The 16,287-nt window shown below is 44.1% G+C and overlaps 1 protein-coding gene across 2 annotated transcripts in view; it reads left to right on the top strand.

Annotated features, from left to right (window-relative positions):
* The window catches only part of LOC137377094 (ecotropic viral integration site 5 protein homolog), a 279,264-nt gene that overhangs the window by 155,675 nt on the left and 107,302 nt on the right, over positions 1 to 16,287 (top strand). For both annotated transcript variants that reach the window (XM_068046389.1, XM_068046391.1), the window contains 2 exons: positions 7,827 to 7,934; positions 10,189 to 10,298. In XM_068046389.1, the coding sequence (XP_067902490.1) occupies positions 7,827 to 7,934; positions 10,189 to 10,298 (218 nt within the window). The remainder of the gene's footprint in view (positions 1 to 7,826; positions 7,935 to 10,188; positions 10,299 to 16,287) is intronic.

Genomic DNA, 16,287 nt, shown 5'->3' with positions numbered 1-16,287 from the left:
ACTGCGCAGGAACATTAGGATAGGCAAAGTCATCCATAAGACGGGCACTAAAGGAATACGCTAGGGTGAGCAGTTTATTTTTGTGTGTGTTATTGGAAGTATTGTTGGATAATGTTTTTTGTTGGTGACTTTTATTTCAGGATTTTGGCGAAGGGGACACTGTGATGGTATGTAGCAGCTGGATTGAAAGGCGGGAAATTTTGGAACAGCAGTGATGTAGAGATGATTTCTCAGGGGAACTAGAGTCTGGGTATGCACTGACAGACATCTCATCTGGAGAAAAGGGTCCCCAATGCCTCCTCCTCTTCCTCCCCCTCCTCATTCTTCTCTTCCTCCTCCTCTCGAGATTGCCTCTATACACCTGGGGGCAAGGGCTGCACCCTCATGATAGTTAGATTATGGAGTACGCAACTGATAACCACAAACTTGGAGACACACTCCGGTTAGCTGTTCAGGCAGCGGAACAGTTGCTTCAGCACACCAGTGATCTGCTCCATGACTTTGCTGGTGCTGCATGGCTCTCATTATAGGCACACTGTCATAAGAACATAAGAAATAGGAGCACGAGTAGGCCATTCAGCCCCTCAAGCTTACCCCGCCATTTAATAAGATCATGGCTGATCTGTCCCAGGCCTCAACTCCTCTTTCGGGCCTGCTCCGCATAACCCTCAACTCCCTGAGATTTCAAAAATCTGTCTACCTCCTCCTTAAATACATTTAGTGACCTAACCTCCACAACTCTCTGAGGTGGAGAATTCTAGAGATTCACCACCCTCTGAGAGAAGAAATTCCTAAATGTGTGCCCTCTTATTCTGTAACTATGTCCCCTAGTTCGAAATTCCCCCACCAGTGGAAACATATTCTCAACATCTACCCTGTCAAGCCCCCTTAAAATCTTATATATTTCAATAAGACCACCTCTCATTCTTCGAAACTCCAATGAATAAATGCCTAACCTGTTTAGCCGTTCTTGATAAGACAACCCCTTCATCCCAGGAATCAGCCCAGTGAATCTTTTCTGAACCGTCTCCAAGGCTAGTATATCCTTCCTTAAATACGGGCACCAAAACTGTATGCAGTACTCCAGATGTGGCCTCACCAACACCCTGTACAGTTGTAACAAGACATCCCTATTTTTAAACTCTAACCCCCTAGCAATAAAGGCCAAAATTCCATTTGCCTTCCTGATTACTTGCTGTACCTGCATGCTAACTTTTTGTGTTTCATGTACAAGAACACCCAGATCCCTCTGTACTGCAATATTTTGTAGTCTTTCTCCATCTAAATAATAATCTGCCTTTTTATTCTTCCTACCAAAGTGGATGACCGCACACTTTCCCACATTGAACTCCATCTGTCAAGTTTTTGCCCACTCACTTAACCTATCTATATCCCTTTGCAGATTCTTTGTGTCCTCATCACAACATGCCTTCCCACCTATTTTTGTATTGTCAGCAAATTTGGATACACTACACTCTGTCCCTTCCTCCAAGTCATTAATATAGATAGTAAATAGTTGAGGCCCTAGGACCGATCCTTGTGGCACCCCACTAGTTACGGCTTTCCAACCTGAAAAAGACCCATTGATCCCGACTCTCTGCTTTCTGTGTGTTAGCCAATCCTCAATCCATGCCAACATGTTACCCCCAATACCCTGAGCTCTTATTTTGTGCAATAACCTTTTATGTGGCACCTTATCGAACGCTGTCTGAAAATACAAATACACTACATCTTTCGGTTCCCCTTTATCCACCCTGCTTGTTATATCCTCAAAGAACTCTTAACAAATTTGTCAAACATGATTTCCCTTTCATAAAACCATGTTGACTCTGTTTAATTGCATTATGTTTTTCTAAATGTCCTGCTATTTTTTTCCTTAATAATGGATTCTAGCATTTTCCCAATGACAGATGTTAAGCTAACTGGTCTATAGTTTCCTGCTTTCTGCCTCCCTCCTTTCTTGAATAGGGGCATCACATTAGTGGTTTTCCAATGCACTGGTACTCTACTGGAATCCGTGAGTTTTGGTATATTATGACCAATGCCTCCACTATCTCTGCAGCCACTTCTTTTAAAACCCTTGGATACAGGCCATCAGGTCCTGGCGACTTGTCTGCCTTTAGTGCCATCAGTTTGTCCAGCACCTTTTCCCTCATGATAGAGAATGTAACAAGTTCCTCCCTTTCATTTACACCTTGCTCATCTATTGTTGTTGGGATGTTTATAGTGTCCTCCACTGTGACTGCAAAATATTGGTTTAAATTATCTGCCATTCCCTTTTCCCTGTTATTAATTCCCCAGTCTCATCCTCTAAGGGTGCCAAACTTACTTTAGCTACTCTCTTTTTATATACCCGTAGAAGCTCTTACTGTTTGTTTTTATATTTCTTGCCAATTTACTCTCATAATCAATTTTCTCCCTCTTTATTAGTTTTTTAGTCAGCCGCTACTGGTTTCTAAAAAGTTCCCAATCCTCTGGCCTACCACTAGCTTTTGCCGCTTTGTACGCCTTTGTTTTTGATTTGATACTCTCCTTAACTTCCTTCGTTATCCACGGGTGGTTCATCATTCTCATCGAGTCCTTCCTGCTGACCGGAATAAATGTTTGCTTAGTGTTATGAAATATCTGCTTAAAAGTCTGCCACTGCTCATCTACTGACTTTCTCTGTAGTCTATTTTCCCAGCCCGCTTTAGACAACTCTTTCTTCATACCTCTGTAATTGCCCTTGTTTAAGTTGAAGACACTGGTTTGAGACTTGAGTTGCTCACCCTCAAACTGAATTTGAAATTCTACCATGTTATGATCACTTCCCCCTAGAGGATCCTTAATTACGAGATCTCTTATTAATCCTACCTCATTACACATTAGCAAATCCTGGGTAGGTTCTGCAACATATTGTTCTAAGAAACAATCCCTGATGCACTCTACAAATTCGTCTTCCATGCTACCCTTGCCAATTTGATTTGTCCAGTCTATATGCAGATTAAAATCACCCATGATAATTGCAGTGCCCTTCTTACAAGCCTCCATTATTTCCTGATTAATACTTTGTCCTACAGAGAGGCAACTCCTCGGGGGGCCTGTAGACCACTCCCACCGTGATTTCTTTCCCTTGCTATTCCTTACTTCCAGCCAAACTGATTCTATATCACGATCTATTACACCTACATCATTACTCACAACTGCATTGATATTCCTTTAATAACAAAGCTGCGTGGTCGGGTGGTGAAGGGGAGATTTGAGCCAGGGGTAGAACGGGTATCCCTTGTCACCCAGCAGTCAGCCTCTGGTTCTTTGTGGTGGGCCAAAGATGGCGGGCATTGCTGACTGGCACAGGATGAATGCATCCTGGTTGTTGCCAGACATCCACCAAGAGGATCTTCTGGGCATAGTTGCACACCAACTGGGCATTAAGGCAGTGTTAGCCCTTGCAGTTACGGAGCATCTTCCCTTTAACATGCCAGGCCCACAGAACCATGTGCGTGCAATCACTTGCACCCTGCACCATTGGGAATACCACCAGCCTGGAAAATCCATGTGTCTTCTCCTTCTGCTTCTCTCTGGGTAGTGAGAAGATGATGATATTCCCTGTCCTATATAGGACCTCTCTCCACCTCCCTGATGCACCGATAACTCTGAGATGTTGCTAATGTTGCCTGCTCCTGCCTGGAAGAATCCACTGGTGGAGAAATTGAGAGTGAAGGTAACCTTAAAGGCCACTGGCAGCGCCGTCCTCGCCCTGCTGTGAGGTTGCAGGTTGGGTTGTAGAAGGTGGCACAGTTCAGTGACCGCCTGTTTGGTTACACTTAAGACACTGCTTCTGGCTGAGGTGGAGGTAGGCTCCCTCCAACCCTTAGTGGGTAGGGTCTTCTATTGAGAGCCCTTCTCCTCCTCCCTCTGTGCAGTGCTTCCCCTCTCTGCTGCCTGTGCTCCATTTCCAAATCATGCTGCAGCCCAAGAAAGGCTGCAACTATAGCCTCCATTACTGAAGCAGACTTTGTCCTGACAGGCTAACAAACTCTTCAGCCATCTTCGTCAAGATCCAGAACCAGTCCCTTGAACATCCAAAAAGTTGGCAAAGCTCCTCCAAATACACAGAGCATGGTACTTACAGTAAAGCACTGCAATGCCCCGTTGGATAGTCTTATATGTGAGGTAAAGGTCTGCAAAGGAAACCCGACCAAGCCTGAATGCCGGGGTCGGGTCGGGTAGCAGGCCTTTACCCATGTACTGATGTAAAGGCCTGCTACCCGACCTGACCCTGACGGGACCCGACGACATGTGTCGGGTTCAGTTCGGGTCGGGTCGCACTTCCGGGTCCGGCATTCGGGCTTGGTCGTGTTTCCTTTGCAGACCTTTAGCTTACAGTAGCTCTGCACCAACAAGTAAGTCAAAAGCACTTCACCGGGAAGCCCTTTAAATCAGGCTAGTGAGGGCTCCTTCATTCAGCTGAACATAGCTGGGAGTGTTTAGAAGAGGGTCTCAACAGGACCTGTGTGATCCAAGAATGGGACATTGTGCGCCAAATCAGTGTTCGAGGCTGTTTAACATCATTTTCTGCCCAATCAGCATGCTTCCAGCACACGTATGGCTCTCCCTTGCAATGACCTTGTCAGTTGGGATATGCTGCTCGGGCTGTGCCAGAAGCATTCCAGCTGCCATTTTCTGAGTTTGATGCCTGAACTAGTGACACTACAGAGTTCAATTTCGTGGACAACCACTCTGTCTCTCAGCACGCTCAATACAAGCACTTCTGTCTCCTAAGTTCACAATGTCTGGGAGAGTGTGTTGACTGCATGCACTCTTATGCTGGCAGATATTAATATGTGCCTGTGGTAATTGTGTTAAACCCTTTTAACCAAAGAACACCAGTCTCACTGAATCTTTCTCCATTACTAATTTCAATGTTATTTTCTCAGTGTTATGTATAACTACACATTACTATTGCTGATGCCATTACAAATTACTGTTATTGGAAGTTGATCTGTGTAATGTTATTTCCATTGTTGAAAGCTATTTGTATGCATGCAGATACAATCTGTCACTCCCTGACTGATCAGGCTGAGATCAGCTACATTAGCACTGATCGGGGATCAAACTTAGGACCCTTCTGGTTTGTATGATCCAATTCCACTCTGGGTAGTGCATTTGCTAATTGAGTTTTTGGAGCAAGATCTGGAGGACTTCATTCAAAAAGTCGTTATGTTCTGTAAATTTAGTAAGCAGAGTTTTTAGCAAGAGTACAAACTAATACTAGTTGATGATTTGTTTTAATGTTAGTTGGATACAATATTGGGTGCCTAATTTCAGGAAAGGAAGCTTGAGAGAATAGAAATAGATCAATAGTTGATGCTTTTCAGGGAAAAACTCAGACAATATAAGTTCTGGTAAGGAAACTTTACATAAAGGAAGGTCTTGTCCTTGGAGCCTGTATAGTTAAAATACAAGTGGCTTTATCTGAAAGAGTTGCAACTGGATAGTTTTATCCAAATGTCTATATTTGACCTAATTTCCCAATCTCTGTTTTTTGCTGGCCTAAGTCACAAACAATAAAAACAAAGAACACTAATCCTTCAGCTGTTGGATTCTTTTCATGTGTCTGAATGGCAACCAGAAATAAATTGGTGCTACGTCCTACTTTACAGTGTTATTAAAGCTTATGTAAAGCTCAGTTCCAGTAATGACAATCTTCTGGAAAATCCATTACTTTTTGTGTATGTGAAGATATAATAATGTAATTTTATTCATTTAAGTAGCTCAAAGTAAATTACGCATTCCTAAAAGGCTTAAATAATTTCATGAGATAAAAAGATAAACTTAATAATGGAAGCAAAAACAAAAACAATGATGGGAATGCACAGCATGTCAATCAATTTATTTTTCTGTTCTTTCCATAACACTTGTTTGAGGTGTGGCAGAAAAAGTACTTTATTAATCTTTATTTAGTTGATATATTAGAGTCTGGTTGATTTGTGTCCTATGCTAGTACATATTTGTACAGTTTATGTATTAAGTGCCAACAGTGGAAGAAATACTGCACCTGTGGGGATTTGTGATCTCCCTGGTGCAGTTTGACCCTGGGGGTTCTCATAGTAGAATTAATTGGAATGACTGTTGATATGTCCATTGATAAAAGGAAACACCAAAGATCCAAGATTAGCTGACAAATGATTCAACCAGCAATCCTTTCTCCTGGTATTGCTTGAACACACAAAACATACAGGAAATATTATCCCAGACCATGTAATTACTTTTCAAATGTGTGGATTATGAATTTATTTTGAATAATTCTTTTGATCTAGTGTAGCTTTGATAATTGGGAGTTTATTTCTCAATTAAATGGGCAGAGTTCAAGCCTCATTTATTGAGAAACTAAAGCTCAATGGGCCATGACGCTTCTGCTAAGTCTCTTTACTCCTCCACTTTTGAGTTCATTAAGCACCAAGATATGATTGGAAGATAATGTCAGCTGAACCCTTGCAAGAATTTCATCTCCTAGATACTAATCAGAATATCAAGTCAGTGCCCTCCTGCTTTTCCAATCACGTCTTCCCAGCTGAAACAACATATATATGTAAAAGCTTTTACTACGTTGCACTTCAAAATGTCATATTTTCCTATGATGCAAAATGACTGCTTTGAAAAAAGAAAAAGGAAGTCAATCATTTCCTGCTGGCTTATCTATCACCTGGAGGAACTGAAGATTTACAACTATTCACTAATCTACAGAGAAACAATTTTGTACTAATTGACCACAGGATGTGCTTAGGAAGAATCATTTGGCATTTCTTGGGCAGCAAGATGAGCATAATTGCTCTCTTTGTACCTCATAGCTGATGCTCTCCCCCTTCAATAATGCTCCTCGTCAAAGCTTTAGCCTTCTCCACCACCACCCCAACCTCCCCCTCCCTCCCTGCTGCATATCTGTGGATGGCCCACTGATTTCCTGCACCCTGACCCCAATCCCCAACCCCCACCCCACCACCCTTGAAAACAGCGATCTATTTTTCAGTGCTTGAAGCAGCTTATCACTTGATTGTAAATCACCAAAATGGTTTCCTTCACCTAGTGTATGCCGATTGTGGAAACCTACACCTTAGTGTCTGAATCAGTGACTAGCTAATGTGATTTGGCAGCAGTGGGATTATTGGCTTGTGTAGCACTGGACAGTGGTGTGGGTTTAGCAAGACTGGGTTCAGGATGCTGGAGACAGCAGCATTGTGTTAAGACTGTTGTGATATGTCAGGGCTGGAGAAGTCCTGGAATTTAGGAGTATTGGTAATTCAGGATCAGATCCGACCTAATGGCTTGACAGTCGAATAGCCTGCCATCACTCATTTATCTGGGCTCAGTTATAAGGAATAGTTACTTGGATGAGGTATTGATGACTATGGAACCAACCCCTTCAGGAGGGAAGGGAAAGCAGTTGCAAAAAAAGTAAAATTCCACAAAGTATTTAATTCAGGTTTAAAAAAAAAATCAACCTGCTCATGAATAAATGTTTATATTGCAGTGAGTAATCCTTAGTAAATATGCATTAATATGTACATTTTCTTTAAGGATTAGGTTTGTATTTGGTGATAGAAGAATTTATTTTGCATTGTGTATTATTAAGGAAGAATTATTTTGTTAAATTGGAGAGGCATATAATGACTGTTTAGCAAAATAACAGAGTCAAGTATGCATTACATTGACAGATACATTTCCAATCAGAAATGAGTTGATGATTGAAAATTGTATAAACTTGGGTATTCATGCGAGTGTAGAATTGAGCATATATGAGCATCATGTAACAAGAGTAACACTGGCCTGTGTTTTTATTTTAGATGATCCGTAGAATTTACAAAGGAATCCCACTGCAGCTTCGGGGTCAGATTTGGTCACTCCTATTAGATTTAGAAAAATTGAAGTCTGAGAATGAAGGAAAATATGAGGTAAATTATTTCGGAAATTGTTTCTGTGTTAAGTAAATGGTTAAAAATCAGCATGGTGGCTTTAACCTTTTTATTGTCTCCAATCTTTCTCGGTGACCGACATACAGGATTTTCTAATTCCATTATGCAGTGCGGCCCTGTTATATCCAAAACATTGGTTCAAATTATAGTGCATACATATAGGGAAGTTCAGTTGGATGTCCTTCCATGTAATAAACTGCTCCAATCACTGAGCTTTACAAAGCAAAATACTGCAGATGCTGGAAATTTGAAACAAAAGCAGAAAGTGCTGGAAATACTCAACAGGTCTGGCAGCATCTGTGGAGCGAGAAACAGTTAACGTTTCTGGTCGATGATCTTTCATCAGAACCAAGGTTCAAGTCATAATGTTGTGTGGCTTGGAGGGGAACTTTCAAGTGATGGTGTTCCCATGTATCTTCTGGCCTTGTCCCTCTCGGTGGTAGAGGTTGTGGATTTGGAAGGTGCTATCGAAGGAGTCTTGCCGAGTTGCTTGCAGATGTTACACACTGCTGCCACTGCACGCCAGTGGTGAAGGGAGTGAATCTTTAAGGTGGTGGATAGGGTGCCAATCAAGCAGGCTGCTTTATCCTGGATAGTGTCAAGCTTCTTGAGTGTTGTTGGAGCTGCACTCATCCTGGCAAGTGGGGAATATTCCATCATGCTCCTGACTTCTGCATTGTAGATGGTGGACAGGCTTTGGGGAGTCAGGAGGTGAGTTACCTGCTGCAGAATTCCCTGCTTTTGTAGCCACAAAATGTACATGGCTGGTCCAGTTAAGTTGCTGGTCAGTGGTAACCCCCCGCAGAAAGTTGATGGTAGGCGATTCAGCGATAGTAATGCCATTGAACATCAAGGGGGAATGGTTAGATTCTCTCTTGTTGGAGATTGTCATTGCCTGGCACTTGTGTGCTGCGAATGTAACTTGCCACTATCACTGAATGTTGTCCAGGTCTTGCTGCATGTGGGCATGAACTGCTTCAGTATCTGTGGAGTTGCAAATGGTACTTAACACTGTGAAAGTGAACATCTCCACTTCTGACCTTATGATGAAAGGAAGGTCTATGATGAAGCAGCTGAAGATGGTTGGACCTAGGACATTATCCTCAGGAACTCCTGCAGCGATGTCCTGGGGCTGAGATGATTGGCATCCAACAACCACAACCATCTTCCTTTATGCTAGGTATGACTCCAATCAGTGCAGAGTTTTCCCCCGATTCCCATTGACTTCGGTTTTGCAAGGGCTCCTTGATGCCACACCTCGCCTGTGGAATTCAGTTCTTCTGTCCATGTTTGGAACAAGGCTGTAATGAGGTCAGGAGCTGAGTGGCCCTGGCAAAACCCAAACTGAGCATCAGTGAGCAGGTTGTTGCTGAGTAAGTGCTGCTTGATAGCACTGTTGACGATAGCTTCCATTACATTGCTGATGATTAAGTTTGATATCGGACCATAACTAGAATATGGTGAATAATTCAGGGCGGCGCAGTGGTTAGCACCGCAGCCTCACAGCTCCAGTGACCCGGGTTCAACTCTGGGTACTGCCTGTGTGGAGTTTGCAAGTTCTCCCTGTGTCTGCGTGGGTTTCCTCCGGGTGCTCCGGTTTCCTCCCACATGTCAAAGACTTACAGGTTGATAGGTAAATTGGCCATTATAAATTGCCCCTAGTATAGGTAGGTGGTAGGGAAATATAGGGACAGGTGGGGATGTAGTAGGAATATGGAATTAGTGTAGGATTAGTATAAATGGGTGGTTGATGGTCAGCACAGACTCGGTGGGCCAAAGGGCCTGTTTCAGTGCTGTATCTCTCTCTCTCTCTCTCTCTCTCTCTCTCTCTCTCTATCTATATATATATATATATATATATATATATATATATATATATATATATATATATATATATAAATCCAATAGGTAATTCAGGAGAAACTTCTTTAGAGAGAGGTTTGAACATAGAGCTCTGTACCACAAGGAGTAGTTGAGATGAATAGCACAGATGCAATTAAGGGGAAGCTAGATAAACACATGAGGGAGAAAGGTATGGAAGGATATGTTGATGGGGTTAGACGAAGAAGGGTAGGAGGAAGCTTGTGTGCAGCACAAACAATGACATGAACCTAATGGGCCAAATGGCCTGTTTCTGTATTGCAAATACTTTCAATACTTTATGACACTTGCCCACAGTTAAATGTGTACTATTCAACTGGAACAGAGACTTTTACAATTTTTTTTTTTGCAGAAAATGAAAATACAAGCACAAAGTGTTTCGGCAGATATTAAACAAATAGATCTTGATGTAAATCGCACTTTTAGAGACCATATCATGTTTCGGGATCGATATGGAGTGAAGTAAGTGGTTTAATTTTTAGTGGAGTGGTAAAAGTTGTGAAAACTGCTGCAACTGTGCCTCCTGCATTCAAGAGCTTTGAGCGTGTTGGATAGTTTAGGGCCATATCCATGGTTGCTGTCACTATCAGTCCAGTTCAACTGCTAAGGGCTACAGACATGCAATTGACAGTTCATCCAAGAGCAGCCATAATGGCAAAGTTATTAGCTTACTAGCATTTGACTCCAGATCTTCTGATCTATGGCATAAGTTTTGGAATTACTTTCTAGGAAATTAGTGTAAGAACACTTGGGTGTGTTCTGCTATTTTAGCAGTATTGTCAACACCTGCAGTAAATTTCATATCAACGTGTTGAGCTTTCATATATTGGTGCTCAAGATATAATTTTCGGGCATAGTTTATATGAAACATAAATGTAGTTCATACCTGATAACATCTTCACATATAATACATGATGTCATCGGCAATGCAACATCATTTTCATGCTGACTTGGGGAAGCCCACCCACTGTCAATCCTGACAGCTGAAGCATGGCAGGAGGTGCCAACTGGCCAGAAGAGGCCACGGTAGGTTTAAAAAAATTAAAAGTCCTCGTGGTCAGGAGGTTCAGGACTGCTTTCCCCAGGTCTCGCAAGGAGTCCTTAGATCTCCCCAGCCCCGAACTTGTCTCTTCCACTTGGCACTGGCATCAGCTGCTAAAGCTGACTTTATGTTGAGGACCATTACTTTGGGTCTCCAGGATCCTAAGGCTCCCTACTCAATTTCCATTCCTGCCCAATGGCCCTGACGTCAGTACTGCTGGTTTCAGGAGGGAAGCTGACATGAACTATTTAAATGAGACTCGGGAGTTAAAATGGCCCGAGCCTCATGCAGAGATCCCTCCACCTCTGCCCATCTCAAACAATGCTGCCAGTTAAAATCAAGGCCAATCCGTTTTCAGGTGGACTAACAGGTGGGTTGCCCAACTTTGAGGAAATTAGAAAGAAGGAAATCAAAAACAGTCAGTCACAGCCATGGAATGTGAGCCTGTCATTAGCTGATTAAGATCATGAACAACTGAAGATGTTTTGGATCACATATTGAACAACAACTTATATTTATACAGCCCTTTAACACAGTAAAACATCCCAAGGCCCTTCACAGGAGCATTACAAATCAAAATATGACACCAAGCCACATAAGAAGATATTAGGTGAGATGACCAAAAGCTTGGTCAAAGAGGTAGGTTTTAAGGAGTGTCTTTCAGGAGGAAAGTGAGGTGGAGAGGTTTAGGGAAGGAATTCCAGAGCTTAGGGCCTAGGCAACTGAACAGATGGCCGCCAATGGTGGAGTGCTTAAAATCGGGGATGCTCAAGAGGCCAGAACTAGATGAGCGCAGGTGTCTCGGAGGGTTGTGATATTCAAATAAGAATGTTTCTCAAGTGAAAGGAAACTAAAAGTAAATGAGCTTCTGTATATGAGACAACACCTTATTCTTCCTTAGCAATTTTTGTGCTTCTCATTTTTGATTCCACTTACTAGAAATCCTAAAAAAAACTGTTGCAGCTACATTTGAATTTAAATCTATAATACAACTGTCAGGATTAGATTTTAACAGGTTTTAACCAAAAATTCCCCCTAGCAATTTTTACAGCCAAGTGGTTTTTATCTCTCTTTCAAGTGGAAAAACTTTCAGCATGTCTATTTCAAACCTGTACACCTATATAACACAGAGCACATCTATATAAAGCTGAGCAAACCAACATAACACTGACTGGGTATCCCAATATAACACCAAGTGCAATATAACACTGATCACACCAATGCATTACTGACTCAACAAGCCAATTTTCAAACAAGCCTGTTCAAAAAGAGGAGAGGGATAAACCTGGCAACTACAGGCTGATCAGTCTTGGGAAAACTACGAGATCACTCTGAAGGACAAAATTAATGCTTCCTTGGAGGGGCATGGGTTAGCAAGGGACAGACAGCATGGATTTGTTAAAAGTAATTTGTGTCTGAATAAAAAAGCAAAATACTGCAGATGCTGAATCTCTGAAATAAAAACAGAAAATGCTGGAATTACTCAGCAGATCTGGCAGCATCTGTGAGAGAGAAACAAAACAATTTTAGATCATAACCTCTGCTTCCATTTTGTTTTGTGTTCCTTTGCTGGTTTGGCTTTTTCTCTCATTCCACTCTTATTTCCTTTATTTTGTATTCAGACGGCAGTTATTCAAGATCCTGCCATTCACACTCCTCTTGACACATCTTTTGTTTCTTTACTTGTCCCATTACCATTCCCTTTGGCCTTGCACCATGAAACCTTTTGCCATTTAATCTCTCCTGCCCTCCACCCTATCACAGACCTTCCCTTTTGTTCTTCCTCCCACCCTCTTCCCTTTCACTTGCTCAAAACCTTTTATATTTCTAACTTTTCCCAGTTCTGATGATAGGTCACATACCTGAAACATTGGGCTGGATTTTATCTGGGCGCCATGCTGCAAGACAGGGCCCTTTAAACTCAGCGGGGTGCCCGCATTTAGCAGCTGCCGAGATCCCTGCAATATTTAATGCAGGGGCTCATTTAAATATGGGGGATATGTAGGAGCAGCCTCCACGTCCCCGATAACACCATCCGGCACCACTGCGCAGGCGCAGGCGCCGGCGCCATTTTTAAAGGGCTTTAAGCCCTTACAATTCATTTTAATGGTTAAAGGCAAAACATAAGTGACTTTACTAAAGAGAAAGGTAAGTAATAGAGGCCCTTACCCATTAAGTGACCATTGCGGGGTTGGGGAAGGGCCTCCATTATTTACCTTGCTATTAGTAACAGTCACTTATGTCTTGCCTTTAACCATTAAAATGAATTGTAAGGGCTTAAAGCCCTTTAGAAATGGCACCTGCGCGGTGGCTTCGGCCGCCGTTGTAGGGGACGCGGAGGCCGCCCCTACACATCATTGGGGGCCGGTGCCACGCCCCCAATATTGAAATGAGCCCCAGCATGAAATATCACGGCGCCCTCAGCAGCCACTAAATGCAGCAACATCACTGAGTTTAAAGGGCGCCGCCGTGCATCAAATGACCATCAATTGATTTCTTGAATACCCGAACTTTCCCCTCCAATCTTCTAACATCTGGCCTGTAACCCCTTCCCACGATTCACATAATCAATTAAATCTGTTTTCCCGCTTCCCTACCCCTCCTGAAATTTTTATTACACCCCCCTGCCCACCAGGTTCTCGCCTTAGAACTCAGTGCAGAGTTCTGAAGGCGCTTGAAGGCCAAACGGAGGCCGTAAAATTAGCGTGGGACGGCAGGTAAGTTACCTTGCATATATTTAGTGGCCATCTGCATATGGAGATGAAGGGCCTGCCGCCAGGCGGGGGGGGGGGGGCTGCACTGAGGACCCCCCGCCGCCGGTAATATGCGGCGGACCCTTCTCGACGTCGCCGGTTGAGGCGGGCCTCTCCCCACAGCATTTTCCGGCCCTCACACCGCGACCCGTGGCGTCGAGAGGCCAGTAAAATTCAGCCCATTAACTCTGTTTCTCGCTCCACAGATGTTGCCAGATCTGCTGAGTATTTTCAGCATTTTCTGTTTTCATTTGTGTCTGAATAACCTGATCGAGTGCTTTGATGAAGTAGCAGAGAGGGTTAATGAAGCTATTAAAGTAGATGGTGACTTTCAAAGGCATTTGATAAACGACCATGTAACAGACGTATTCGGAAAATAGAAGCACATGGTATTAAAGGGATGCTGATAACTTAGGAACTGTGGCTAAGGGATAGGAGGCAGAGAGAAGTGGTGAATGGAAATATTTCTGACTGGAGTGAAGTATACAGTGGGAACCCCAAGTGTCAGTGTTAGGACCATTGCTTTACTTGAATGTAAATGATCTAGACTTGGCTATAGGGAATATAATTTTGAAGTTTGCAAATGATACAAAACTTGGTAACATAGTTAATAGTAAGCAGGGGTGGTTGCAGGCTTCAGGAGGAAATAGACACACTGGTGAAATTGGCAGACTCACGGCAGATGCAGTTTAATGTGGTAAGTGTGAAGTGATATATTTGGGAGAAACATCACAGAGCGGCAGTATAATCTAAATGGTACTATTTTGAGGGGATTTCAAGAGCAGAGAGACCTCAAGATCATCTTCCGGTCCAGAGTCCGCGCCATCGAGCAGGATGAGACGTGCTCGTGTTACTTCTTCCAAAAGGTACACACAGAGAGCTCTGTTATCAGCAGCCTGAAGGAAGAAGATGGCTCGGTAACGTCTTCGCAGTCCGACATACTAAGGATCAGCAAATCCTTTTATGCTGGGCTGTTTGACGCGAAGCCCACAGACAGCAGAGCCTCCCAGTCCTTCCTGTCATCTATCACAGAGGTCTTAGATGACAGCAGGAGGGAGAGACTGGACAAGCCGCTAACTTTGGACGAGCTGACAAAGGCCGTCGAGTCCTTCGAGACGAGTAAAACTCCCGGAAGCGACGGCTTACCGGTCGAGTTGTACTCGGCCCTGTGGGACTGGGTCAGCCCGGACCTGCTGGAAGTATACGAGAGCATGCTCCTGGCCGGCAGCATGTCAGAATCCATGAGGAAAGGCATCATCACCCTCATTTACAAGCAGAAGGGGGAGAGGGCAGAAATCAGAAATTGGCGGCCCATCTCACTGCTTAATGTTGACTACAAGATTCTGTCCAAAGTCATAGCCAGTCGAGTCAAGTCTGCTCTGGAGTTGGTGATCCACCCCGATCAGACCTGTACTGTACCCGGCAGGAAGATCTCTGATAGTCTTGCGCTACTCAGGGATACGATCGCCTACGTGCGGGACAGGAGGGTGGACACCTGCCTCATCAGCCTGGACCAGGAGAAGGCTTTTGACAGGATATCGCACACCTACATGATGGACGTGCTTTCCAAAATGGGGTTTGGGGAGGGAATCTGCAATTGGATCAAACTGCTCTACACAAACATCAGTAGCGCAGTCTCAATCAGTGGGTGGGAATCGGAAAGTTTCCCGATCCAATCTGGAGTCAGACAGGGCTGTCCTCTCTCCCCGGTCTTATTTGTTTGCTGTATTGAACCCTTTGCTGAGTCTATTAGGAAGGATGCGAGCATAAGAAGGGTGACAATCCCAGGCAGCGGAGGCACTCAGGTCAAAACCTCCCTGTACATGGATGACGTCGCCGTCTTCTGTTCAGATCCGCTGTCTGTGCGCAGACTGATGAACATCTGCGACCGTTTCGAACTGGCCTCGGGAGCCAAAGTTAACCACGGCAAGAGCGAGGCCATGTTCTTTGGAAACTGGGCTGACCGATCCTTTATGCCCTTCACCGTCAGGTCAGACTACCTGAAGGTGCTGGGGATATGGTTCGGAAGGGCCGGGGCATGCACCAAAACCTGGGAGGTGCGAGTAGCCAAGGTACGACAAAAGTTGGGCATGTGGGGCAGCGATCTCTCTCCATTGTGGGTAAGAACCTGGTCATCAGGTGCGAGGCGCTCACGTTGTTGCTGTACGTGGCGCAGGTCTGGCCCATACCCCACTCCTGCACTGTGGCGGTCACCCAAGCCATTTTCCGCTTCATCTGGGGATCTAAAATGGACTGGGTCCGGAGGGACACGATGTTCAAATCTCTGGACAAGGGCGGGAAAAATGTACCCAACGTGGCCCTCATCCTGATGACCACCTTCGTGTGCGGCTGCATCAAGCTGTGTGTAGATCTCCAGTACGCAAACTCCAAGTGTCACTACGTGCTGAGGTTCTATCTGTCCCCGGTGTTGCGAAGGATGGGCCTTGTTACATTGCCGTGGAATGCTCCATGCAGTTGGACCATGCCGTACCACCTATCCTTCGTGGAGCAGTTTCTGCGGGAAAACACCTTCGACCACCGATCCATCAGGCAGTGGTCTGCACGGAACGTCCTCAAGGCCCTACGGGAAAAGGAGACGGGGGATCCTGTCGGATGGTTCCCCGAGCAGACCGCCAAAGTCATTTGGCGGAATGCC

Source organism: Heterodontus francisci, chromosome 14 (genome assembly GCF_036365525.1).
Source record: "Heterodontus francisci isolate sHetFra1 chromosome 14, sHetFra1.hap1, whole genome shotgun sequence".
Classification (NCBI taxonomy): domain Eukaryota; kingdom Metazoa; phylum Chordata; class Chondrichthyes; order Heterodontiformes; family Heterodontidae; genus Heterodontus; species Heterodontus francisci.
This window is presented reverse-complemented; position numbering and strand designations above follow the sequence as displayed.